This window comes from Myotis yumanensis, unplaced genomic scaffold (assembly GCF_028538775.1).
Source record: "Myotis yumanensis isolate MYYU_CA2020_CCGP unplaced genomic scaffold, mMyoYum1.0.hap1 SCAF_12, whole genome shotgun sequence".
NCBI lineage: Eukaryota > Metazoa > Chordata > Mammalia > Chiroptera > Vespertilionidae > Myotis > Myotis yumanensis.
This window is the reverse complement of record NW_027223763.1, coordinates 3,800,508-3,827,189: the sequence shown is the minus strand read 5'-3', so window position 1 is coordinate 3,827,189 and position 26,682 is coordinate 3,800,508. Positions and strand designations below refer to the sequence as shown.

Here is a 26,682-nt window from a genome sequence, read left to right as displayed (position 1 = left end):
ACCCTTCAGTCCACAGGCCGACGCTCTATCCACTGAGGCAAACCGGTTAGGGCTTGATGTGCTTTTCTAAGCGGCATTCTCTTTCAGTTGGACACACAGGGGACCCAGAAAGCTAGGGAACCTCGCAGGCTCTCACTGGACAGTGTTTGCAGAATCAAAGGAAGTGGGTTTGTTGGCATGTCATGTGAAATAGCATGCACATACCTCAAGTTTTTTGCCCTTTCCCACTAAAATTATTGGCTAGGCTGGAAACAGTAAAAGGGTCAGTCAGATCTGGGATTATCTGGTCCTGAGGGTCCCACACCAGGCCCCACATCAGATTCACCTCCCTGCCTTCCACGCCTACCCCCTCCTGCCTCCTCCTTGGCGACCTGTCTTCTTCCTCCTTCCCTTGACCCCCTGTCTCCTCCCCCACCCCTTAAAACTAGGACTGAATTCCAAACTTTTAAAAAATTCAATTTTTTTTAATCCTAAAATAGTCTTCAGAAAAGAGTCCCCTTTTGGTAACTTTTTCTAGAGTTGTACCTTTCTTAAATTCAGAAATTGCTTTCAAATGAATAAATTGTAGAAATATCCATTGATATTTGTCTATTCTCAGTGAAAATAAGAAGCAAATCTTTCCTCTTCTAAAACGGTGGTTTTTCAAACTTCAGTACCCACACAGCTCATGCAGCGCGTCCCACATATTCTGATTCTGGAGGTCTAGAATGGAGACTACTGGTAAGTCTGCTTGTTCAGCAAGTACCACAGGTGATTCTAAATAAGTTGTCCCTGCACCATACTTTTGGAAACACAGCTCTATTACATACTTTAATCTAATTAAGGGCCTTTATTTTTTCGTTCTTCTATTCTTAATATGTTTTAAACTATTCTTATTAGTTCTATTTTCAGAGCTATTTTCTTTTAAGACATATTCTTCCAATTTCTCTTTCATCCTCTGGCTTTACACTTATTGTCCACTTTTCACTTAAATTGCAAATTATGTGCCATTTTGGAAAATTCAAAAACTTTGGACCTTACTACTTCCTAGCTTTGTATGTTTGGAGAAGAATATTTCCTCTCTCTTCCCCTCCTCTCCCAGTTTCCTTACCTGTGAAATGAAATGACATTATACAGTATCCAAAGGATTGTTGTGAGGCTTGTGCCTGGACGTATTCGGTGCACAGTAAATGTCTATCCTTCCCCAAACGGAATGCAGCATGACAAACAAGTTAAGTAGGTCACAGTCTTTTTTATTTCTTTGTTGTTGTTTTTCTTTATTTTTTTTTTTAAGTTAATACCTTTGAGGCTTAAGATTGCTTAAAGCGGCGGTTCTCAATCTGTGGGTCGCGCCCCCTTTGGGGGTCGAACGACCCTTTCACAGGGGTCGCCTAAGACCATCGGGAAACACATATATAATTACATATTGTTTTTGTGATTAATCACTATGCTTTAATTATGTTCAATTTGTAACAATGATATTGGGGGTCACCACAACATGAGGAACTGTATTAAAGGGTCGCGGCATTAGGAAGGTTGAGAACCACTGGCTTAGAGGGAATCTGTGGGCCTTTCTTCAGCATAGTAAGAAGATTGAGGCTCTACTTGCTTGTAACAGAATGCCTTTTGTATCTTGCAAGTGAGTTTCATAAGGATCAACACTGGATCTGGAAAGGATAGTACAGGTTTGATATGGTAGTGTACAGTTTGGTGATAGTTTCAATATTCGTTGCTGCTAATTCAGTTTTGGACACCGTTTGTAAGTAAGCATTACTCATTTTTTAAAAATATATTTTGTTGATTTTTTACAGAGAGGAAGGGAGAGGGATAGAGAGTTAGAAACATCGATGAGAAACATGGATCAGCTGCCTCCTGCACACCCTCTACTGGAGATGTGCCCGCAACCAAGGTACATGCTCTTGACCAAAATTGAACCTGGGACCCTTCAGTCTGCAGGCCAATGCTCTTATCCACTGAGCCAAACCGGTTAGGGCAAGCATTACTCATTTTAGGAGGATAAAGTCATTTTAGACTCAAGAGCAGAATATTAGTAATAGTCATTAGCTTTTTAAAATAAACTTACATCCCAATATAAAGCACAGAACATGCAAACAAATATCTGGGTCTATATTAACTGATAGTATTCAAGGATATAGTTAGAATTGCAAAAATACCCACTAATGTATATATAATTCTTGGCATTACTTGCCAATTTGAATATGTAGCCTTCTAAATATGAAATGCTCTATAATGACAGGCTTTATCATAGTCTGGTCCAAAGCTCTTGATCTTTCCAGAATGGCACCAAACAGATTATTGTATTTTTCAGCTTGTTTATATCACCCTTTTGAATTTTATTTTTGACTTTACACTTGGAGGTTGAAAGGTTTAAGACAACACTAAACAAGTCAGCAGTCATTTCCTGAAGGCTCTCTAGTGAGACAGTGTCGCCCAGATTCTAGATAGCATCCACAGGCACTGTACTTGTTACCTTGTAGCCCTGTGTCTCCAGGGGACTGGGCCTTCTTAGCTACTCATGAGGCCTGACCTGGCACTACAACACTACCCGCAGGTTCACTCTATTACAGTAAAAACATTTTGTACATTGATGAGAATTTGTAAAGTTAATGATGTCTTTGCTGAGAACCCCTGTGATATACACTAGTCACATCCAGTCAAATCTTGAATTTTTACGTGTTCTTTATGGCAGACCTAAATGAAGATCTTCTTAGCCATTCCTGGTATACTGAAGATACCCATGCTTTGGTCATTACCCTGTAGGCCGGAAAGTAAAACAAATGAATCCAGCTTTGTCTCTGGGGCTGATCACCATAGCCAGGATCTCTCTCTCTCTCTCTTTTTTTAAAAAAAATGTATTTTTATTGATTTCAGAGAGAAAGGAAGAGAGAGATAGAAACATCAATGATGAGAGAGAATCATTGATAGGCTGCCTCCTGCATGCCCCCTACTGGTGATAGAGCCTGCAACCCAGGCATGTACCCTTGACTGGAATGGAACCTGGGACCCTTCAGTCCGCAGGCTGATGCTCTATCCACTGAGCAAAACCAGCTAGGGCTAGGATCTCTTAACTAAGGCTTCCTCTGAAACATATACCAACCTTAGTTATTTAACCAAAGGTATAGATATTCAAAGCTTTGGTCTACTTGTAATCTATTCTTGGTCAGATGTGGCTGTGTATTAATTTACTGGTCAGGAGCCTGATCCTTGGATCCTGGTAGACCTGCGTGGAGTCCAGCTCTGCCTGTTTCCATATGTAGGACCTTTGGCAAAGTGCTTGACTTCTCTGAGCTTCAAGAATTGGGGTAATAATACTATTTTCCTTACAGGATCGTTGTGCAAATGCAGTGTAGTAGTGTGGACAAACCATGCTTTTCACAAGACTCCGACACATAGTGAGATCTCAGTACATGTTAGTTGTGTGTGTGTGTGTGTGTGTGTGTGTACACTGAGTGGCCAGATTATTATGACCACCCCATCAGTATTTCGTTGGGCCACCTTTTGCCTTCAATACTATGGCGATTCTTCTTGGCATTGATTCCATGAGATGTTGAAAGGTGATGCGAGGAATCTGACACCATGCCTGATGAATAGCACTGTCCATTTCTGTGAGATTTGATGGTTGTGGAACCAGCTGCCTGATGGCTCTTTTAACTTCGTCCCACAAATGCTCAATTGGATTGAGATCTCGTGATTGTGGGGGCCACTTAAGCAAGGTAAAGTCTCCCGCATGTTCTTGAAACCACTCCTGCACAATACGAGCACCGTGGCATGGCGCATTGTCGTGTTGGAAGAAGCCATCTCCATTGAGATACGCCATCAACGTGATAGGATGAAGTTGATCAGCAATGATACTTAGGTATGTTGTGCTATTCAGACGTTCCACACAAATTAAAGGGCCCAAACCATGCCAGGGAAACATGCCCCAAACCATAACACTGCCCCCACCAGCTTGAAGGGTTGTACTCATGCATGTGGGGTGCATGCTTTCATGCTGTTTCCGCCAAATTCTCGCTCTGCCATCTGCATGATGCAACTGGAAACGTGATTCATTGGACCACATGACTTTTTTCCAATGCTCGACTGTCCAATCCTTGTGTTCCTGTGCGAATTGGAGACGTTTTATCTTGGTAACTGCAGACAGCAAAGGTGTTCGAACAGGCCTTCGGCTTCCATATCCCATACGATGCAGTGTATTGCTAATTTGCCTACAAACGTCAGGTGGTCATAATAATCTGGCCACTCAGTGTGTGTGTGTGTGTGTGTGTGTGTGTGTGTGTGTGTGTATGTATTGATTTTAGAGAGAGAGAAAGGAAGGGAGAGAGAGTAACATCAATTTGTTGTTCCACTTACTTTTGCATTCATTGGTTGATTCTTGTATGTGCTCTGATCTGGGATCGAACCTGCAACCTTGGCATATCAGGACGATGCTCTAACCAACTGAGCTACCTGACTAGGGTAATACTTGTTAGTGCTTATTATTCATGTGCTCTAAGATACGGACTAACTTAGGTGTTTTGTTTTTTTAAAGAATAGTTTTTATTGATTTTTAGAGAGAGGGAAAGAGACAAACATATGTGAGAGCGTAACATTGATCAGCTGCTTCCTGCATGATCTCCACCAGGGATCGAGCCTACAACCTGGGCATGTGCCCTGACCTGGAATCAAACCAGCAACCTTTTGGTGCGCAGGATGATGCCCAACCAACTGAACCACACCAGCCAGGACTGGACTAACTTAGTTTTTCTGCCTGTTGCTTTGATACTATTGTTAAATTTTGTTTTCTATTGTTACTGATATTTATCTGATTTTTATTAAATTATTTGGTATGATTGGGGACCCTATTGTTTCCTGTTGACCTGGATTTCTAGTTTTATGCCAAGTAACACATTCTTGTGATTATTATGTTATGAGATTGTCTATTATCAGTCCTAACCCGAGTTATACACAGATTTGAGCCAACACAGCAATAAAATGGGTTTTAAACAATGGTGCCATGACACCTGCCAAACAAGGGGAAAGTTCTCTATTGAAGAAAATGAGTCAAAGAAGGGCTGCAGGCCCTGCCTCTGTAGAGTGCGCATTGTGGAGACTACATCCCCTTACGGATAATCAGAAACTATGTTTGAATATGAACTCCGCACATCTCTTCCTTCTCGCACGTCTCTTCCTTCTTCCAACCATCTCCTCGCCTGAATGTATGATTTGACAAATGTGTTGCATACTTGTAGCTGTTATGTGGGTTCCAGATCTCTTGATTATTCATTCCTTAACCACCCATTGAGTTTAGCCTTAATCACAGTAAGCTCACTGAATAGAAATGAGACCAGTGTTGGTAATTCCAAAGGAATTTGCATTATTCACCAGCGTTCTGGGGACATCGGGTTTGCCAGGGCCCGGAGCACGGTGGGACTCGGCCTTAGCAGTGCAGGTTGGGAACTTCTCATGGTTTCCCAAGTGGCGCGGAGCACCTGCAGTCTCCACAGAGCAGCTGGTGCAGCTGTTTCTTTCTTGGGGTGTTAGGATCGCATGTGCGTAAACGCTCTGCGTATAAGAAATCCTGTTGATTTACAAGTGGGATTGGTTTTGGACCGCGGTAATGGTCTAGGACGGCCTGGGCCTGACCAACGCCTAGAGAGGGTCCCGGCGCGGAGCGGGTTAAGGCCGTTAAGGAGGCGGGGGCGGGCCTCGAGGGCCGGGCTCGGGGCCCTTTGTTAACAGGCGCGTCCTGAGCGGAGACCGAGACCCGGCCGCGGCCATGGGCGGGCGCGCGGGGCGGCGGTGAGGCCGCATGGCGGGGCCGCGGGGGCCCGGGAGGGCGCACGGAGCCAGAAGGACGAGCCGAGCCTGAGCCGCGCCGCGGAAAGGAAGGGGGCGCCGGCCCTCACGGCTCCGCACACGAAGATGTTGGAGATCTGCTTGAAGCTGGTGGGCTGCAAATCCAAGAAGGGGCTCTCCTCGTCCTCCAGCTGCTACCTGGAGGGTAAGCCCGGGCCCGCGGCGGGAGTGGGCGAGGGGGCCGCGGGGCCGCCGCCGGGCCTTCCCAGGCCTTTCCCGCCTGCGCGCTCCCTCCGCTCCCCCTCTCCGTCCCTCCCTTTCCCTTTCCCTTTCCCTTTCCCTTTCCCTTTCCCTTTCCCTTTCCCCTTCTCTCCGTCCCCCCTTTTCTGTTTCTTTCTCTCGCAGCCCCTGCGCGGTGCCGGCCGAGGGGGAAGGGGCCGGGCTCTGGCCCCCGCGCACTCCCGGCCCCTGGGGAGCCCGGGTCGGGATGGCGGTGCCGAGGGGCCCCAACTGCGGGCTTCGACCCGAAAAAGTTTGAGAAAGCGAACTCTGCGGGCCTGAACGGCCCACGTTGTGGAATTTCCACCGTTAATTGGAAATTATGTGTCAAAAAGGTCGCCCTGTGTTTGTGAAAGATAGGATTTTCATTAGATATCGTGTACTACAAAGAGAACGCGGCTCTACCATTTATGGATACAGAATTTCAAGCGCTCTTTCCACTCCCCGTCCCTAGCCCAAACAGACCACGAGGAAGTCCTAGACACACATTCTCTCCCTTTTCCATGGAGTAAAGAGAAATCGCACCAAATGCTAAGGCATTTTGAATGAGTCCAGAGTATTTGGGGCGAGGGGGCGAGTAACCACTTAGGTTGCTTCAGAAAAGCTGAGAGCCAAGAGCGGCTCACTTTTGCCTTCTTTCCGTTCTGCTCTTCTTTTTCTTATCTAAGCCCTCCCCTCCCCCCTTTCCTGTTACTTCTCTTTCATTTTCTGTCCTAGTAAGGTGACGTCTGAGAAAAAGTGAATTGAGGATGCGTGGTTATCATTTGATAGCTTCAAGATGGATCTGAAATTCATCTGCTTTTGGGACTGGTCATCCCAGGCTATTTGCTTTCAGCTGAAAAGGCTGATTGTGCTTAAGAGATGTAATCCTGCTTGCATTTCTCCATCAATTTCATTGAGGCCTTAAAATAGGAATAGAGATGTAAAGCTCATTTTAGAACAAGTAGGATTTCTACTATAGTGTCAGGAAGTTGTAATGTTTTTCTTTTTTAAATGAAAGAGAAATAAACAGAGGCCTCATTAATTGTCTAAACTATTTTTCTTTTCACTTTTTGATTTGAGGGCCTGCCTAGAATCATATGTGTAGCTCAAACCATAAACCCCAGTGATATAGGTAAAACCTGTTTGCCCTTTTGGCCACAGTAGGTGTCCATGGGTCCCTTTCCCTCTCTGGGACTTGGGGCCTGAGAGAAAGCCCACCCAGCTGGAGGGGGCTCACAGAATCTAGCATTAGGAGAGAGACGGTTTATTTGTCCCCTAAAAGTTCATATCTGAACAGCCAAAATCAGCTTCAGTTAATACGTGGCTTGTTTTCCAAGTTGCTCAAAATTCTGAACACATTCTCATTTACATCTGTAACGAGTTAGTGTCAGGCATTATCATCTCCGTTTTGCAGATGGATGCCTGAGGCTGAGGAGATGAATGGACTTTTGTAACTGCAGAGCTGGAGGAAAAGGTTAGGTCACAGCAAAGCTGTGACACTGTTTTGTTTTCGTGGGGCGGGGGGGGGGGGGGGGGGAGATTTAATAGTACCTGGCTGGTTTAATTATTCTTTTTTCGGGGAAGGGGGAATCTAAAGTGACTTATTATGTCTTGAAATAATGTTGGCTCTCAAGTCTAAAAAAAAAAAAGGATTCTGGTACAACAGTCTGCTTTAGGTTAAGGCTTTATCTGGAAAGCTATCACTATAGGAATTCTTTATTGTTACCGAGTTTACCTGATGTCATTGTTACGTTTAATTGGGAAAAATAAATGAAATTATTATTTTGTAGTTTAGAGAATTTAACAAACCTCAGTGATCCTTTCTTAAGGACTGGATGTGCTATTAGTCTCTTGGGAAAAATAATTGCCAACATCTGGGTAAGTCATCCAGCCTTTCTGTTTTTACTGACATCTAAATCAATCAATCAGTGCTTATTGACAGCCACTGGGGCCCAGTCATCACACGTCATGAAGCGAATTAAATATGGTCAAGTTTTCCATCCTGTCAAAGAAGGGTCAGCTGTAAAACTTGATCATGCATCTACTTTGCTATTCGGGCCTAGCTGTCAAAGCAATTATTAAATGCTTACTGTGTGCCAACCACTGTTTCAACATTCTGTGATTTCATTTGCTTGCTTCTCATTATGGCCTTGCGGTTATTTCCATTTTATTGATGAGGAAACTGAGGCACCGAAAGATTAGGAAACTTGTCTAAGGTAACAGAGCTAGCAAGTGGTGGTGCTGGGATTTGAACCCATGCTGTCTATCCCCAAAGAGCCCAGTTTAGCTACTCTGCTTTATGGACTCTGACTGTTTATCTTTGGAACTCTCCGTGAATGTTAAAATGGTATCTTCAGAAACACTAATGCCTCAAAAAGGGGTATTCTTTCTTTCTCTTCTGGAAACCTGATACTGATAAGAATGCTTACTTTTAGCCATATTGATTCCTCTCTGAAACCAATAAAAACATTTTAAAAAATAGCTGTACATGATAACGAATTCTAAAAGGGTATTTAGTGAACAGTGATCCTGTCTCCTGTGCAGTTTCCCTACCCAGAGGCACTCGGGAGTTTCTTGTGTGTCCTCCTAGAACAGTGGTGGCCAACCTTTCAGACCTCACGGGCCACCGGTTGGCGACCGCTGTTCTAGAAACATTTTATGCATATGTAAGCATTTATAGCATTTGAATTTTGTTCATCAATTTTGTGAAAGTGTATCTTTATAGCTGCATCGATTTACCATGCTCATGTTTATCTTTATAATCTTCGGTTTGCTTCAAACACTGAACTTTCTGTTATTCCTCACCTCTAGAGATATGAAAGAAAACATGAACATTAACCATTTGAATTCACCTTTCCTCCAGTTTATTTTTACTTGTTCATATGTTTGTATTTGTATACATTGTGCATGGATGTTGTACAGGGACATGTAAGTTCTGTGTGGTGGAATAAAAAACGAATGTGAAAAAAACAAAAAAACACACACAAAAAACGAATGTGTGTGAAGTGAACTCTTGTTGAACTTTCAAATTTTATTTTAAGGGCCCTCTTTTACGCTTGTTGTCAGCAGTTCACTTTCTGGCGAGTGCTTTATGTGGTCCAGCCACACAGATACACGTTTAGTACTTCTGCTTCAGAGATGCTTGTACTCTTTCCAAACACTCGCTCCTGAGCTCATCAACTGCTGCTCTTGTTCAGTAACAAAGAAAATCGGAGGCTCCTTGTGGAGCCGGATCGCCAGTCAGTCCGTTTCACTTGGGGTTGTGTTAAAGTTGTGGAGCGTTTCTGATGGGACAGGCCTTGGCACCGAGCACTCCATTGACATCCTCACTAATTCTTGTACCAGTGCCCCGAGGTCTTCAGAGAAGAGAAGGAAGAAGGGCCCGCTCACTTTGGTTAGAAACACTTTTGAGTTTGGAGTCAGGAGATCCGGTTTTTGTCCGACTTCTCTCAGCTTTTCTGGTCCATTACCTCTAAGACAGAACAAGCACCCTCTGTCCAGCTCACCTTAGAGGATCGTTTTGAGAACATATGAGATGATTCAGGTGAAAGTTTTGAAACGAATAAAATGCTTAATATATGTATTTATACCAGGACGAGGTTCCTTTGAGATGTCAAGTCCAGTTTTATGGCCTGGATATACATGCTAAGGTCCCCTTCTTATGTGAGGCCCACAGCTCTGGAGCCGGCCAGCGAGGACCCAGATGCCATCCATGTTGCCAGGGATCTTGGGCACATTGCTTTCTGAGCCTGGGTGTTCTCATTTCTAAAACAGGCTCTGTGTAGTCCCTGTCTTGTTGAGTTGGTAGATTCACATGAGAGATTTCATTTAAATTGTTTAGCACCGAGCGGGGCACAGAGCAAGATGTTAGCATATGTTAGATGTTATTTTAAACAAATACTTAGCAGTCTAAAATGTTGGCGTTGCCAATTTTTCTAATGGCTGAAGTATGATAGAATTGAGTTGAACCCGTCCATAGTTTCTCTTTTTTCCCCCGATAGTTTTTCTTGTTAACAAAACAATTTTTTTCAAGTTTGTTTTGATGCATATAATTAATATTTCCTGTCCTTGGTTTTAAGGAAAAGTATCTTCCCTTCCTCTGATTCTATCTTATTCCCTTGGTGAAAATGTTAATTGTGGAAGAAAAAATCCTATTGGTTCATGGTTGGCATCTTATTTCTTCTCTCCAGAGGGAGTATGTTCATAGCTCCAAACATGTGAAAGCTAAAAATCTCATATTGCTTACTACTTTGTTGCAAAAGTAATTTTGCCAGTGTAATTAAACACTGATCCGAAACAGAAACAGGAAAAATTGTCAATGGTTAGGCTTTAAAAATATATAACAATATTGTACAATGTGATGATTATGGTTAACAAATACTGTATTGTATATTTGAAAGTTGCAAAGAATAGATCTTTATAAAGTTTCTCCTTCCAAGAAAAAAGTTATAGCTATGTGTGGTAATGGGTGTTAACTTAGGATAATCCTTTCACAATATATACATATATCAAATTATTAACCTTTAACTTATACAATATCATTATACCTTAAAACTGGAAAATATATGTAACAAGAACTGAAGATCAAATGGGACGTCGGAAGAATATAACTTTCTTCTGTAATGGTGGATTGTAATAGAACACAGAAGAACAATTTCTAAAACAAGTGCCTAAGTTAGTCTTTCTTTTTCACTTTTTTTTACAGCGGAAAGTTTTAAACCTATGACAAAAGCAGACAACATAATGAACTCCCTGGTACTCACCACCCAGCTGTAATATTACCACTTTTGGTCCATCTTGTTTTCTTTCCTAGCGAGGTTACAGTTCCAAAGCCATTGAATAGCTTTGCTAGTTACTGACTCTTGAGAGTCTAACTTTGTCCTCAGATAATAAGAGTTGTTCTCCACAATTGCTTTTCAAGTCTTTTCCTAACCCACACTGTAGGTGATTTGTTATCCTCTCTGTGTTGGGTGGTGGTGAAAGGGAAGACAGACAGATGAGGCAGAGGAGAAACAGGTGGGAATTAGAGAGGGAAGGGAGGGGGAGCAGGAAAGGGAGGTAGAGACAGAGGGGGAGATACAAACAGACTGGGAGACAAAGACAGTAGGCTGGGACAGGAAAGGGAAACCAAGATGAGAGGGAAGGAAGACAGAGAGGGGCCTGGGACAGAGGGAGGGTGGCCTGAGAGGAAGAAAAAGCAAGATCGTGAGCGAGCGGCAGGGCTGGCAGCTGAGTAGGATCACTGGAGGGAGGGTGAGGGGAGTAACCTCTCTCTGCTTCTGTTTCCTGCCCTTGAGTGCAGTAATAATGGAGTTTGCGTAAGAAGGTAGCTCAGATTTAGTGCACATCAAGTGCGTGGCACAGTGCTGGTACTCAGTAAGGGATCAATAACTGTCACCTATTGTATTGCATTTCGTTGCATAAACTTTAACCTCATTACTCTTAATTTCTCTTTAGAGACCTAATTCTTACCAGTCCTCAAATTTGGCTAATAGCATTGTTCATTGAATACCTGAAAATTGAATCTAAAGGCAGGCCATGAATAGAATTAGCCATTGCTTTTAGGAGCCAAAATAATCGTTTTCCGTTCACGTTCAGCTACTCAGGTTAGCAATAGAAATAATAATGGCTAATGGGACATTCTGGGGAAGTTGCCTGCCATTGGGTAACCCTCTGCTTCAGTGACTGGGGTCTGAACTGACCCAGGGCTCCTGGATGATGCTTAAAGGAGAGCAGGAGATGAGAAGTGAGTGCTTTCAAACCGGCTCAGGCCTGGCAGGCAGAGCAGGCGGCCCGTGGCCGGAGACGGCTGTTTTCCAGCCAGTGCAGCTTTTCTCCCCACAGACAGCGTGCGTGGAGAGTGCCTCACCATGCTGTCCGCCTGTTAGGAAGCATCGAGAAGTGGACTCGTGTCACACCACGGTGTGATTTAGGATCCTGGCCACGCTTTACATTCCATTAACAAATACTGCATTTCCTAGATCTTCATGAAGGCTTTCCTGGTCAGGGTTCATTTGCTTCTCATCTTTACTATCTATTATTTCTGCTCTTCTGCTGTTAGAGGTTAACGGGTAGTTAAGGTGCACTCTTAAGTCGTAATGCAATGTTTTGTTGCTAAAGGCCAACAAATGCAGGTGTTCTGAGTAGGAGGTAATTTAAATAAACGCGGGGCAGTGCTGTATGTCCTGCATCATGAGGCCAGTGCTGAAGACTGAAAATGCTTGGTCTCTGCCCAAAAGGAGCTGATGTTTGTGGTGACAGTAACAGGAGGAGGAGTAATTGCCCTGTAGTGCCCTAGTGCCAGGTACCACACCTGACATCCATACAAATATTGTCTGCATGCAGTGTGTATTGAGCCCTCCTGACAGCCCGACCAGGGACTAGGTCCAAACCGTTGTCCTATTGTGCGTTTGAGTCGCCGAGGCTCAGAAATAAGCATCTTCCAGATGTGGTGGGCTGAGGTTTGAACAAGGCCTGCCAACTCCTGAGCCCGGGCTTATGGTACTGCAAGGGACACGGATTCCTTAGGGCGGCACTAGAAACAGACACCAAATATCCAAGTGAGGTGAAGGGTAAGTAAACTTGAGTGTGAGGCGGTAGGGGGAGGAAGGACAAATCAGAGGTGTATAGAGGTAGTGAGGTTGGGAGGATGAATTCCAGGGAGAGTATATAGATAGCCCTTGTCAAGGTGCACACAGATGAGGCAGAAACAGGGTTTTCATGGGGGAAACTGCAAGGCATTTGGGGAGGCTGGAGTGGAAAGTAGGGGTCATTGGAAGATGGTCCCTGACCAGACCCCAAAGGGCCTGTGTGCCTGCTTTAGGAGCTCGGACTTCTGCAGTGGGGGCACCAAGAACAGGCACAACACGTTGTGAGGACCTGTTACATGCTAGGAGCGGTGCCTCCCACTTTATCTGCAAACTGCCCACTGCCTTGCAAGGCACCTGTCCTTAGGTTGCCATAGGTGCACTTGTAGTGAATGGTGACTGATGATTGACAGGCAGAGCCGCCACCCAGACATCTGGATGGGATTTTGACAGAGTGATTTGGTCAGATTTGCCGTTTAGAAGGACCCTTCTGGTATGGGCAGGGTCAGAGGGGAACCAGACACGGGTGTGGTGCGGTAGGGAGAGGACAGGACTGACCAAAGAGATTAGGAGGAAAAGTGGCCAGGATGTGGGTGTGAACTAGATGGGATGAGGGAGAGAAGCGGGCACCAATGACAGGTGTTCAGTGTTTTGAAGATGGTGGTTCTCATTTCACATAGATCTTTGTACTCCATTTCCAGTAATTGTAGACTTCTTTGCAACAGATTCTTAAAAGGTGATACAAAATTCATTTTTTTTTTCCATTTTGGTAGAGGGGGAGGGGATTATAGGGACTGTTTATCTTCAGAAAAGTTAACATGTAGACTGTGAATCGGTTAGGACAGAGAATTTTATTTTCTAAAATTGACTGGCCAGGGACATTACAATGTAAAAAGATTCCAGGGGAAATATTTAAGCCTTAGGCTAAGTTAAATGACTTTATTATTTTTTTTAACTTCTTGCTTTTTAAAGGAGATTTCTCTAGGAAACTAACTTTTTTTTTGCCTATAATGTGATAAAACTGCATTTTTTAGAAAAGAAAATAGTATAATTTGGACTTCTCACTAATTTTTAGCAGCCTTCTTTCTTGACCCCTCTCCCTGTCAGATCACAGGAGTTACACGGAACCAAATCTGAAGTGCTGGAGCTGTCAGCCAGGAAGGCCCTTGGGTTCTGGAATAGAATTCAGGGGTTCTTGTTCTTGGATGGGAAAATATTAAAACTTTATTTTACTAACCTCTAATTGAAAATTAGTATTTTATTTTTTAAGAACTTACAAGACAAACTACAGTAATATTAGCAGTACTTGTGACTTTGTCACCAGTAGAAATCAGATATTTTCCCATCATGTAACAGTTTTGATTATTACTTACACTCATCACTACTTTGAAATGAAAGTAATTACCACTGGATCTTGTTATTTAATGTGTTAATAAAAAGCATTAATATGTTAATAAAGAAGCATATACCAAGTGCATTAATAAAAAACACTATCACACATTTTAAAAAAGGTTTGGGGACTGTTTCAATATAGTTGTTTTCCTTTGCAATTCTTCATACTTATTTTATGCATTTGCAAACTTTATTCTGAGGAGGAGTCCCGAGGCATCACCACAGGGTCCACTGCACAGCACAGTAAAGACCCCCTTAGTGGCCTTGGTGGGTCAGGCTGGCCTTGGATCCCTGTGAATCCTGCTTCCCTTCTGGGCACCGTCTTGTTCTGGGTCACTTCCTCCTTCGCCCCTCGCAGCTCCTGGCCCTCAGTGTCTGTTCTTATACATCCATCCACAGGGCAGACTGTCCTCTTGTTGGACTTCTGCTTTGAGGCCTGTGCGTATCTATTAACCGTGTTTCTCCCCCCGGAGCAGGGCCACGCGTGATTCCTTGCTCATTATCACTGTGCCATCCCCCTGCTCTCCAGCTGCCGACACGGTATTTGGGGGAGCTGGGACGTTCTTGTTCAGATTGTGAAGTTAATGCCAAAGCTGTATTTAGCTAATAAGCTTGTTTTTAAAATAATTTTAACTGCTCTGGCTGAGGGTGTAAATGACAAAGGGCCATGTAGACTGTAGATACAAGTTCAAATTGTGGGAAACAATACTTTTCCTCTAAACTCATAAAAAGTTGTATGAGACTGTTACAAACTGACTTGAGAATAGTCTGAGCATGATCTCATCAGTTGGAACAGAGTAGGAAATAAAACACGAAGCCTTCCCTCTTTTTTGAAGGATCTGTTTTATAGATTTTTAAATTACAGAGATTCCTTGAACTGGAGGATAATAGTGAAGGGCCCACAAAGGAACTAGGAGTAAAGTAACATCGGTCAATAATTGCATGTGACTAAAAGTAAAGGGAATGTTTATCACACCTGACACACCTGCCCTCTCACCCCTCCCCAGCTCTGAAATGGTGAAGTGCCCTTTGTGGACAGGGAAAGACTGCTTAGGGCAGCGGTTCTCAACCTGGGGGTCGAACGACCCTTTCACAGGGGTCGCCTAAGACCATTGGAAAACACATATATAATTACATATTGTTCTTGTGATTAATCACTATGCTTTAATTATGTTCAATGTGTAACAATGAAATTGGGGGTCACCACAACATGAGGAACTGTATTAAAGGGTCGCGGCATTAGGAAGGTTGAGAACCACTGGCCTAGGGAATTGCAGAGGGAACCGTGGCCTTGGGCACAAGCGTCAACAGGAAGGTGGAAAGCTTCCCAGGGAGGTTTTTCCTGGAGGTGAAGTCTCCCCTGCCAGGCGCTGGAGTTCATGAGCGTTTTCCTTCTCTTCTGTTTGCCAGCGGCGGGTTCAGCAGCGCAGCCCCTGGAAGTCTAGACCAGATATGCCATATCAGGGCATCTTTTGTAAACATTTCTGATCAGTGACTCACAACTTTAAGAAAGGATTCTTTTGTATCAAACTGTCTAAATTGTACTGTAAAGACCCAACCCATTTTCTTAGAATACTAAGTTAATCATGCACAGGCCCAGTGAATTTTGTGGCATTTCCAAATGTTTGATATTCTCATAGTTGGAACCCTAGCTTTCTAGAGGTTTGTAGATGTCATAATTCTTGGTGCTTAAAATGGCCTATTAATTACTTTTCCTGAGTTTTGTTGGTGATGGAAACCTTTTCATTAACACTATGGTGAAATAACAGTAGACTTCTAAATGGGATGTGAGGCACTTTTGATGATACAAATATAAATATATTTAAAATAAATATGACCCAGAAAGGATGCTGCAGAAAATGTTCACACACACACACACACACACACACCAAAATCAAGAATAATAGCAGATGCTAAACTTTTATTTCCTGAGATTTAACAATAGCCAAAAGATCCATTGGAAGAATGGAGGAGGGGTGCTGTTTTGGGCATCTTTTTTTAATGAAGGCGACAGGCTTCTTTCGGGGTTTAACTTCCTGACAGTGAGACTGACAGAAAGTTCATGTATTAAGCAAGGAAGCTTTAAGTACATTCTGCAACTTTGGCCTTGTAAGCTGTAATCATTTTTAAAGTTGACGAGCACAGTTCACTATGAAATGAAGCAAGGAATTTGGCATTTGTACATTGTGAGTCAATTTTGACATCAGCCTGGATTGGGAATTGACTGGAAGGTTTGGGGTTGGACTGTGGCTACGCTTCAGTGTCTCGCTCCAGAGGCATGCATGAGCAATGCTTCCCTTTGGGCTTTGGCCATTAATTTGTGGAATGGAGCAAGAACTGGAGAGGAAAATGGAGAGACTGCTTTGGATTTCCTCACATCCTGTTGAAGCAAAAAAAACAGTGGGAGGCCCTTTCCTTCCTGACAAAGGCCTCATCCCTTCACATGGAATTCCCAGCATCTGTCTCCATGTTCGGGACGGTCCCTCTTTAACCCATACTTTAAACCGATGGTCACCCCTGGGTATCTGCCTTCTGCCTATCCCAGGTGTTTTCCAGGCCACTTCCCCTGATTATGTAACTTTCTTTGATCAAATCCAGATGCTGCAGAATGCTTGATAGAAGAGGTCAAATGGCATTTGAAAGAAAAGCATTACTGTATTCATGACTTTGGTTTAATTTCCTGTATGGTCCTGGTCTGCCAAGGTTAAGGTTGTATGCTCACGGCCACGGGGTTGGGACACTGAGGGAAAGGAGCAAATACTTTTTAAGGACAACTTGAAAAGATGCCCTCCTCCCCCAGTGTACTTTTTTTTTTTTTTTTTTTTTTAGGGGAGAGCGCGAACACAGTCCCCAATGTACTTTTTAATGTTAGATTATCAATTATATAAGCATCAGCTGGCTTCTGTTTATAATTTTTTTCCTATTTTTGTAATTGTTTTTCGATGATAAAAACAATCCACATTCATTCTGAGAAATATGTCAAAATATAGGAAAAAATTAAAGAAAATTCTAAATGTTTGTAATCTCACCTACCCTGAATTAACCACTTTTAAACTACTTTTAATGGTACTGTTAACATACCACCCTGAGTTAACATATTGTTCACATTTTGGTGTAGTTCCTTCTGGACTTTTCTCTGTTTTCTCCAAAAGTATTTTGAACAGCTTTATGAGTATACTAGAGGCCCAGTGCATGAATTCGTGCATGGGTGGGGTCTGGCCGGCCCGCCTCAATGGGGACCCACTGGGGGCTGGTCCAGCAGCGGGAAGTGGCTGCAGGAGGGCTCCATCTCGCTCAGTCCCCAGCAAGCTAACCTACGAGTCGGAGCGTGTGCCCCCTGGTGGTCAGTGCACGTCATAGTGAGCAGTTGAGCAGCCTTAGCATATCATTAGCATATTATGTTTTGATTGTTGAATGGACAAGCAGACACTTAACATATTAGTCTTTTATTATATAGGATTTTGTTTTATGGATGGGACCACAAACTAGCTTATCTTGTGTTGATAAATATTTTGTACCTTTATGTTTTGCTATTTAAAAATCACTCTATACAGATCATTGTGTGGCTCTTGTATAAATTCCTAGAGGTAGGGCAAAGGTTATGGAATTTTTAAAAGACTCGGTTCGTATTTCCAATTGGCCTTCTAAAATGTTACAGCAGTTTCTACACCAAGTACAAGCATAGTATGAGAGTGCCCATTTCATTGAAGTCTCACACTATTAGCCTCAAGAAAATGTACCTGCCAATTTAATGGAGAATTTGCATCTCTTTGATTACTAGAGGGTTAACCTGCTTTCCATTTTAATGGTAATTTAAGTTTTCTGTGAATTGCTTATTCATTTTTTTTAATTTAAATTCTTTATTGTTTAAAGTATTACATAAGTCTCCTTTTCCCCCATTGACCTCTCCCCAGCCACTCCCACTCCCGAGCACATGCCCTCACCCCCTACTGTCTGAGTCCATTGGTTGCTTATTCACGGTTTTGGTCTATTTTTCCATAGTGGAGGGATTTTTTTTTTTTTTTTTATATGCAAAAGTTCTTTAATGTTAAGAATCATCCTTTGTCTAGTAGTTTTACTTAATGTAACGATGGTAGACGTTCTTTTGACTTGCTTCCACTTAACTGACTTGGGCTCAACTACCCTTGCCATGGCACAGATACAGGGCTGCCACACCCCAGTGTCTGCTGTGAGCACTGCCCCTGCCCCCTGGAGTTGCAGCCACAGCAAAGCCAGTTGTGTTTCTTTCTGAATCTGTTTTGTTGGGTTTTTTTTAGATATACTTGTTGTTTTAATTACTTGGTTAATATGAAACCAATGAAATCCAAATGTGAAAAGATAATTCTTTCTATGAAAATGAATGCTTTAGACAGACTCAGTAAAAGCAGGTCACTTTTTAAAAATTGCTACTGGGCTAGGGATGAGGTGAGTAAGGCACCTGTGGATAATTGGAGGGGATGTACTGGATTCCATAGCAAATGGCTCTGAGTTCTCCCTCTACCTGCAGGAAAGTGAGCTGGAGATGAGAGTGCATTACAGGTAGGACTTACAGAAGAAGATAACAGCCAGCTCTGAGTGTATAGCCACACTGAAAGGTTAGTCCTTGGCCCTATAGCCAAGACAAGCAAACCAATGCATATTCCAGTAGGGGGAGGAGGTCACATCTACACTAATAAAAGAGAAAGATGCATATTGACCGTACCTTCACAATGCCCACCAGCCAATCAGGAGTGAGCATGCAAATTAACCCAACAAAGATGGCAGGTTAATTTGCATACACAGGCGCCGAGCAGCCAGGGCAGGTGTCCGCACTGCCCCAGCTGCTCCGGGTTTCTAGGCAGCGTGGGAAGGTGGAAAGGCGGCTCCGGGCTGGAGTGAAGGCGGTGCCAGCAGCCGGGGAAGGAAGGCCAATTCTTGCACGAATCTTCGTGCATCGGGCCTCTAGTATTTTAATAAAAAATAATAATTCTCTGCTTTAATGAGCTTTTTGTTGTTGTTGTTAATTGATCAATCCCTCATCACGACCGCACTAAACACACTTTGGAGCAGTGGTTCTCAACCTTCTGGCCCTTTAAATACAGTTCCTCATGTTGTGACCCAACCATAAAATTATTTTCATTGCTACTTCATAACTGTAATGTTGCTACTGTTATGAATCGTAATGTAAATATCTGATATGCAGGATGGTCTTAGGCGACCCCTGTGAAAGGGTCGTTCGACCGCCAAAGGGGTCGCAACCCACAGGTTGAGAACCGCTGCTTTAGAGCCAGTTTAAATACTCAGAGAGCAGGGCCTAACACATCACTAAGCCTTTTCCACATTTTAGGGGATGGCAGTGTTATTAGACCCTCCTTTAAATTATCTGTGTCCCTGTGATTCATAAGATAAAATTACCAAGCATAGTAATGACATAATTTGGGATGCATTCTTTTAGGAAAACGATTCCTGAAGGTTTACTTCAGTCAGTATACAAAAGCTAGAATTGAAAGATCTTCATTATCTATGTTCTGTTGGGTTATTCCAGAGAGTTATTAAAGCATGCCCATTTTTGAAAGTTCTCCAGTCATGTTTCTGGAAGTTTAGCTTAGTCCCTTAGTCCTGGTTGCCTCCAGTGGGTTTTTGTTTTGTTTTTAAGTGAATGCTGAAGAATCAGGCCTATTCTTTTGTTGTTGTTGTTCTTAATCCTCACTTGGGGATATTTTTCTATTGATTTTTAGAAAGTGTGGAAGGGAGGGGGAGAGGCAGAGAAAGAAACATCAATATGAGAGAGACACACCTATTGGTTGCCTCCTGCACATTCCCTAACTGGGGCCAGGATTGAGCCTGCAACGAAGGTATGTGACCTTGAGCAGAATTGAACCTAGGACCCTGAATTCAAGTCTGCAGGCTGACGCTCTATCCACCGAGCCAAACCAGCTAGGGCAGGCCTATTCTCGAGACGGGTGTTATTGCCCAAGAAAAGATATTTGGGTGTCCTCTAATTCCATAAAGAGAGAAAGTTAAAACAGGTTTGTTTTGTTACCGTTTGGGTTTGGCTTAAGTATGTGGTAGGTCCTTTCATTCTTTCAAAATAGAATCCCCTTCCCCCCCTTTTTTTAGTTTGATTTCTTATTGTAGTTTCCTGAAATGAGTGCTCATATTTCATTTCATAATATCCTTACAACTGTTAAGATCCACTTGGAGTAGATTTGCTGGTTTCAAAGAACCCTTGTGCTTATTTGTCATCATCACAGAGAAATTCTAGAGCGGTTGAGTGTAGTTCAAGAAAAAGAAAGGCAGAAAAAAAACTTCAGGAGAAAACAATGAATTATTTGACCCTGTAGTGACTAATAGTAAATTATTAAAAGATGTTTATTGGTTTCCTACCTTTAGAATCTACCTATAGACAAAACATGGAAGATTTTATTATTACAGAATAGAAGACACGCTAACTTTCACAAGGTGAAAGAACGAGGAAAGAAGGCCCTTTTGGAGAGTGAGCACAGAGTGAGGAAAGCTGGAAGGAAGGCGAGGATGTTAACATAGCCTATGAAGCAGAGAGTTGAGGGATAGGTCTCCAGCAGGTAGAAAAAGAAATGTGCAAGTCTGTTACTGAAAATACACAGGTAACCAGTAGTGGATAGCACAGGAGAGATGGGGGAGGGGCACAGGGTTATACAGCTTATGTGTAGAGAGATGGAAATGGTGGCCCAAAAAAGAGCTGCTGCCTCCAGGTGTGAAGGAGAGTGGATGGAAAATACTTGTTTTTCATTATAAGCCCTTCTGTAATATTTGGTTTTTAAATGATGTGCATATATTTTTAAATTTAAGAATGTTTTAAGGCAAGAAACTTCCCTTCCATATTATAACATAAGCAGAGGCAGACTTATGAGGATGGATTATTTCCAATTCATTTTGAATTGGTGCATTTAAATGGCTTAAACTCTTTGGGAACACCACCTTGGAATGCAAATCCTTAGTGTTTTTCGCAAGATTTGGGAAAAGAAGAGTCCATTCTTTACACCACCTTTCTTTTCATATGTAAAGTGCACAGGCGTTAAACAAAATAAATTAGGAATGTATAATTTTGGAAATAACAGAACTTTTTGCTCATGAGAATAAAATTAATTTTTTCCCTAATTATTTTTTTAAATTTCTTCTATTCCCTATTTCTCTTTCAGAAGCCCTCCAAAGGCCAGTAGCATCTGACTTCGAGCCCCAAGGTCTGAGCGAAGCAGCTCGTTGGAACTCCAAGGAAAACCTCCTCGCTGGTCCCAGTGAAAATGACCCCAACCTTTTTGTTGCACTGTATGATTTTGTGGCCAGTGGGGATAACACTCTAAGTATCACCAAAGGTAAAAGGGCTGTGGGCAGAGGTGGTAGTTGCAAGAGCCAGAAATTGGGTGAAGTTGTGGCTTGATTGTTCACCCCTTTGCTGATGAAAAGAGCAGATTTAAAGTTTGGAATGCAGAGATATCCAAAAAAGTCACTTCTCTTGAGAGGAGTTCCTGTGCAGTTGTCCTTCACAAAACAGAGGTTTCCTTCTTCTATCCTGAAAAAGATACCAGACACAGAAAAACACTTTAAAAAGTTTTTATTCATTTCAGAGAGGAAGGGAGAGGGATAGAGAGATAGAAACATCAGTGATGAGAGAGAATCATTGATGGGCTGCCTCCTGCACGCCCCCTACTGGCGATTGAGCCTGAAAACCTTTTATGTGTCCTGACCTGGAATTGAACCAGTCACCTCTTGGTTCCTGGTCGATGCTCAACTGCTGAGTCACACCAACTGGGCAAAACACTTTTTTTTTTCTTAAAGAAAAGGTATTTTTTTTCCTAAAAAGCTTCTTGTATTAAGGCACTTGAGTAAACAAAACATAATAGATCTCTAAAAACTGAGGCTGTACGTTTATCTCGGCTTTCAGTACAAACAGGAAGCTTCATATAAAATGTACTCTTATACACTTAAAATGCATACATCTATGTGGACTTGTTGAAATGAAGTAGGTCTTTAGGAATTTGGAGATTTTTAGTAATCATACAAGACTAAGTGAGAATGAGCGAATTAGCCTGTGAAGCTGATGTGTCTGATTTGCTTCTTTTCTTCTAAGGTGAAAAGCTCCGGGTTTTAGGCTACAATCATAATGGGGAATGGTGTGAAGCCCAAACCAAAAATGGCCAAGGGTGGGTCCCAAGCAACTACATCACACCCGTCAACAGTCTGGAAAAACATTCCTGGTATCATGGGCCCGTGTCCCGCAACGCTGCTGAATACCTGCTGAGCAGTGGGATCAACGGCAGCTTCCTGGTGCGGGAGAGCGAGAGCAGCCCTGGGCAGAGGTCCATCTCGCTGAGATATGAAGGCAGGGTGTACCACTACAGGATCAACACTGCTTCTGATGGCAAGGTAGGGACCCGGCCAGGGGAGCTGATGGGCAGGTGAGGGGGTTATTCTTTGGCCAGGAGAACCCAGAGGTCCTGATGGCTGGGTTGATAGTTATTGCAACAAAACTCAACCAAGAAGGTGTTTGAAGAAGCTTTCAAGTAAACAGCAGGTATCAATTTATTAGCCTTATGAAAGCCCCTCTATTGAGGACCAATCACATATTATAAGGGCTGGTGTGGTTCTCTAATTTTCTTGCTGGATTTTTGTTGTTAGCAGTTTCATAAGATAAGTGGGATATCTGTTGGGTTTCATACAAAGTCAAAAGCCACCTTAATAGCACCTCCCCAAAACAAGTCTGGTCCATAGCCTTCTGTCTATGGATAAAATCATGTTTGTGTCTAGACACAGTTTTTATACAAAAATGGGATCACATATCCGCAGATTTCCAAACCCAGACTAGTTTTGTAAAGAGGTTGATATACTAGATGGTTTTTGTCATCTTCATACAAAGGGTTCTTAAGAGTCCACAAAGGGAAGGGAGGGATGGACACTTAGCAAGATCCTACTGTGTGCTGGGGCATTTCATCTCTTAGTCAATCTTCAGGACAGATATTGCTGTAATCTGCATTTTTGCATGATGAGTGGATGGTAAGAGGGATGACATTTCTTGCCCAAGATTAATTAATGGAATTAGGCTGCAACCCCACTGTCCACTCAGTTGTTGAGGGTGTAGATAGATGAATTGTGGGGGTGAGTCCAGATGGTGTATGTATTCTTTAATTATATGTAATACATGCACATGGTTTGAAAAAAATGAATTACAATGAAAAGTAATTTTGTCTCCTAACTTAGTACCCTACCCAGAGGCAAACACTATAACCAGTTTCTTCCAGAGTTACCTGATGTATATATGTTTACATTTGAAAAATAAAACAAACCATGCATATTGCATAGTGTTCTGCTCTTGCTTTTCCCACCTGATAATATGTTTTGGAGATTGTTTATGGCAGCACATTTAGAGCTGCCTCATCCATGCCTAGCATGGGTGGACCATCATTTATTTAAGTAGTCCCTGCTGGTGGACGTTTAGGTTGTTTTCAATCTTATCTATATACTAGTGGCCCGGAGCACAGATTTGTGCTCATTGAAAGGAAATTAATTAGAAGAAATATTTTAATATCGCTATTCGCCCTTTCTCTATAATAGAAGTGTCAACCAAATTCACGATGGACAATGACAGATCGAAACACACACGTGCGATTGGCGCCAGCAAGTGCTTTATATGTATTGCACATGCTCGAGTCAACTTAGCCTTTTATAGACATAGAACAAACTCGCTTAACTAGACCTGCCTTCTGATGTAGCTGAACTTTTTCCAGCCCCATGAAGCACCCCAACTTGTCTTTCAGGTAATTAACTGTCAGCAGCACAGCAGTAAATATCAACACACTTGTTAACATACTCATGAAACCCTGCTTACTCCTAATATATGTAATGCACTCTGATATTTTGTATGCTTCTGTTTCTTTTTTTCTTAAATTCTGGTCATAATCTACTAAATTGATTCCATAGACTCCCTAGTGGGTCATGCCTTGCAGTTTGGAAAAACACTGCACGTACTGCTTTGTGTACAGTGGCGCATATAAGTTGCTAGAACTGGTGGAAGGGAATGTGCACATACATTTGTGTGGATATCACCCACTTACCTTCTGTGGAGATTGTACAAATGTGCTTTCTTACCAGCAGGATATAAGAGAGCACGTTTTTCCTCACCCTCCTCAGCAGCACACTGTCAGACTTGTAAAAACATCTCTCTTATTGGTAAAGCTGGTACCTTGTTACATTTAATATGCATGTGTCACATTTTGAATGATTCCTATGCCTTTTACTAAATGCATCTTTTCCTACATTTCTGAAATACACCAAATTTACATACACATTTAGGTCTGTTGATCTCTCTTCTTCCATTGGTCTTTCTGTACATGTGCCAATACCAGACTTTTACTTTGTAGTGCTTTATAATGTTTTAATGTCTGGCAGAGCTAGTCCCCTCTTCTTAATCTTTTTAGCATTTTTATGATTGTTCTCACATGTTCATTTGTACCATCCATACAAATGCATGTAGTGTATACGTATATATGCATATTTAATTTTTCTACCTGTTCTTTTCGCATGTGTTAAAGTCCTTTGACCAAAGTCCTGCTGCCAGTTGCTGATGCTTTCCATCACGGCAGACGTCTTTGTGCCAGCCCTGTGGTCTGTGTGGCAGACCGCATAGTCGCTGTTGATGTGTGACTAGAGATCAGTCTCATCAGCTTGTTTTTCGGGAATTATCTCAGATGTGGAGCTAGGTCCTTCCGTTCTGCAGATGTAGGCCCTTGGAAACCTTGCCTTCAGACCACAGGGGTGCCTTTTTAATGAGTTAGGACAGCAGAGTGCACCTAAAGGAGGTGATTTCCTGCAGCTGACACATTGCTTCCCATCTGTGCTGTTTCTCCAAGGCAGGCCATGCTGCATGGTCATCAGTTGAGGTTTGTATTGAACAGGGCAGTGGTCTCTTCTCCCTGGATGTTTAATCAGCACCCTTGCTGGCAGATGCAGGCAGGCATGATCTAGTTTGACAACTCAAAGGGAGAGAGCAAGGCCTACGTGTAGGATGCATGACTTGCAGACTCCGAGAGTCAGCCGATGAAGACAACTCTCCGTCTAAAACAGTGGTTCTCAACCTTCCTAATGCCACGACCCTTTAATACAGTTCCTCATGTTGTGGTGACCCCCAACCATAAAATTATTTTCGTTGCTACTTCATAACTGTAATTTTGCTACTGTTATGAATTGTAATGTAAATATCTGATATGCAGGATGTATTTTCATTGTTACAAATTGAACGTAAGTAAAGCATAGTGATTAATCACAAAAACAATATGTAATTATATATGTGTTTTCCGATGGTCTTAGGTGACTCCTGTGAAAGGGTCGTTCAATCCCCAAAGGGGTCCTGACCCACAGGTTGAAAACCGCTGGTCTAAAAGCTGGTGTGCGCCAGGGATTCCTTTCACTGCAGGTGCAGCACAGGACACTCATTTGATCAGGCACCACCCACCACTGGCAGCTCATCAAAGGCCTTGGCCTCTGGCCCTTCTCCCTCCCTGACAAAGACCTCCCTTTAGCTGTTTGCACCTGGAGGCGTCTTGGCCCCCAGGGTCATCTCGCAGACCATCTGTGGAGCCCTCTGAGGGCTGCACCTCAGGGCCGTGTTGGGTGGGGTCCTGCTCCTGGAATGCGTGGAGCAGCATCAGAACAGGGAGGTAGGTATCGCAGTGTCGGACTGTGGCTAGGCACTGACAACGCTGCTCGTGCAGAGCGGTGCTGCAGTCCTTTCTGGATTTCTAAGAAGAAAATGGAAGGTTGGTAGGAGGGACAGGCTGGGGCTGAATAAGTTTAATCTTGATCTTCAGAAAACAACTGAATTTCAAAGATTCTTCTGTGAGGCTCCAGAGGGTTTCTTCCGTCTCCACCCTCTTGGCTCTGATTTGCCTCTCTCTCCGTGTGCTGAGCTCTCGGCAGCAGTCGCAGCCAGTCAGCCCAGGGCCACCAGCTCGGCCCAGAGCCCAGGGCCGGGGGGCTTAGAGCTGGACTCTTGAAAGGGCCCCACCAGACTGAGTCACTGCTGTTGCCTTCGTCTTGACAGCTTAAACAGCTCCAGCTCTCCTGAGCCTGGGTGTCATTCTCCCATGCTTCCTCAGAATTTGTGATCCTCTGCCAACAATGTGGAATTGAAGACTGATTTTTATTCGCCACCCCCTCCAAATCCTTCCTGGTGCTTCTGGTTGTGTCTTCACGTTAGTTCTGTGAGCTGCCCCTGTCAGGCCCCCCAATTTCTTACAGCCCTTGATGGAGTCTTTTCTTTGAAGAGATGCCCACTGACACTTACTTTCTCAGTCTGCTGGAGTGGCAGGTGCAGGTTGACAGGAGTGGAATTTGGGCTTACGCTTCAGCAGAGGTGGCAGGATGGGCCAGTATGTAATTTCTAGAATTTTAAGATTTATGCCCCCTGACAGAGGCTCGGCAGGTGCAGGCATCCTGGTGAGAAGCCTGCTGAACCTGGCTGGCCTTCCCTTTTGGAGGAGCCTCGGAGCGATGCTGAGCACTGCTAAATTATTAAGTACCGCCTCGCTGCTGGCCTGTAAGAGGCTCTCAGGGGAAGGGCGCTCCTGGCCGAGAGCCTGTGAACAGGACACCTACGGTGGGACTCCAGGGTCAGGCGCCTCAAGGGTACACGAGTCTAAGCTCTGATAAGCCT

The 26,682-nt window shown here is 43.3% G+C and overlaps 1 protein-coding gene across 3 annotated transcripts in view; it reads left to right on the top strand.

Moving 5' to 3' along the window:
- The window catches only part of ABL1 (ABL proto-oncogene 1, non-receptor tyrosine kinase), a 94,619-nt gene that overhangs the window by 45,836 nt on the left and 22,101 nt on the right, over positions 1-26,682 (top strand). For 2 of the 3 annotated variants that reach the window (XM_070430434.1, XM_070430436.1), the window contains exons 2-3: positions 21,176-21,349; positions 22,105-22,400. In XM_070430434.1, coding sequence (XP_070286535.1) covers positions 21,176-21,349; positions 22,105-22,400 — 470 coding nt within the window. Of the gene's footprint in view, positions 1-5,741; positions 5,981-21,175; positions 21,350-22,104; positions 22,401-26,682 lie in introns of those variants that run through there. The other variant, XM_070430435.1, reaches the window with a different exon arrangement.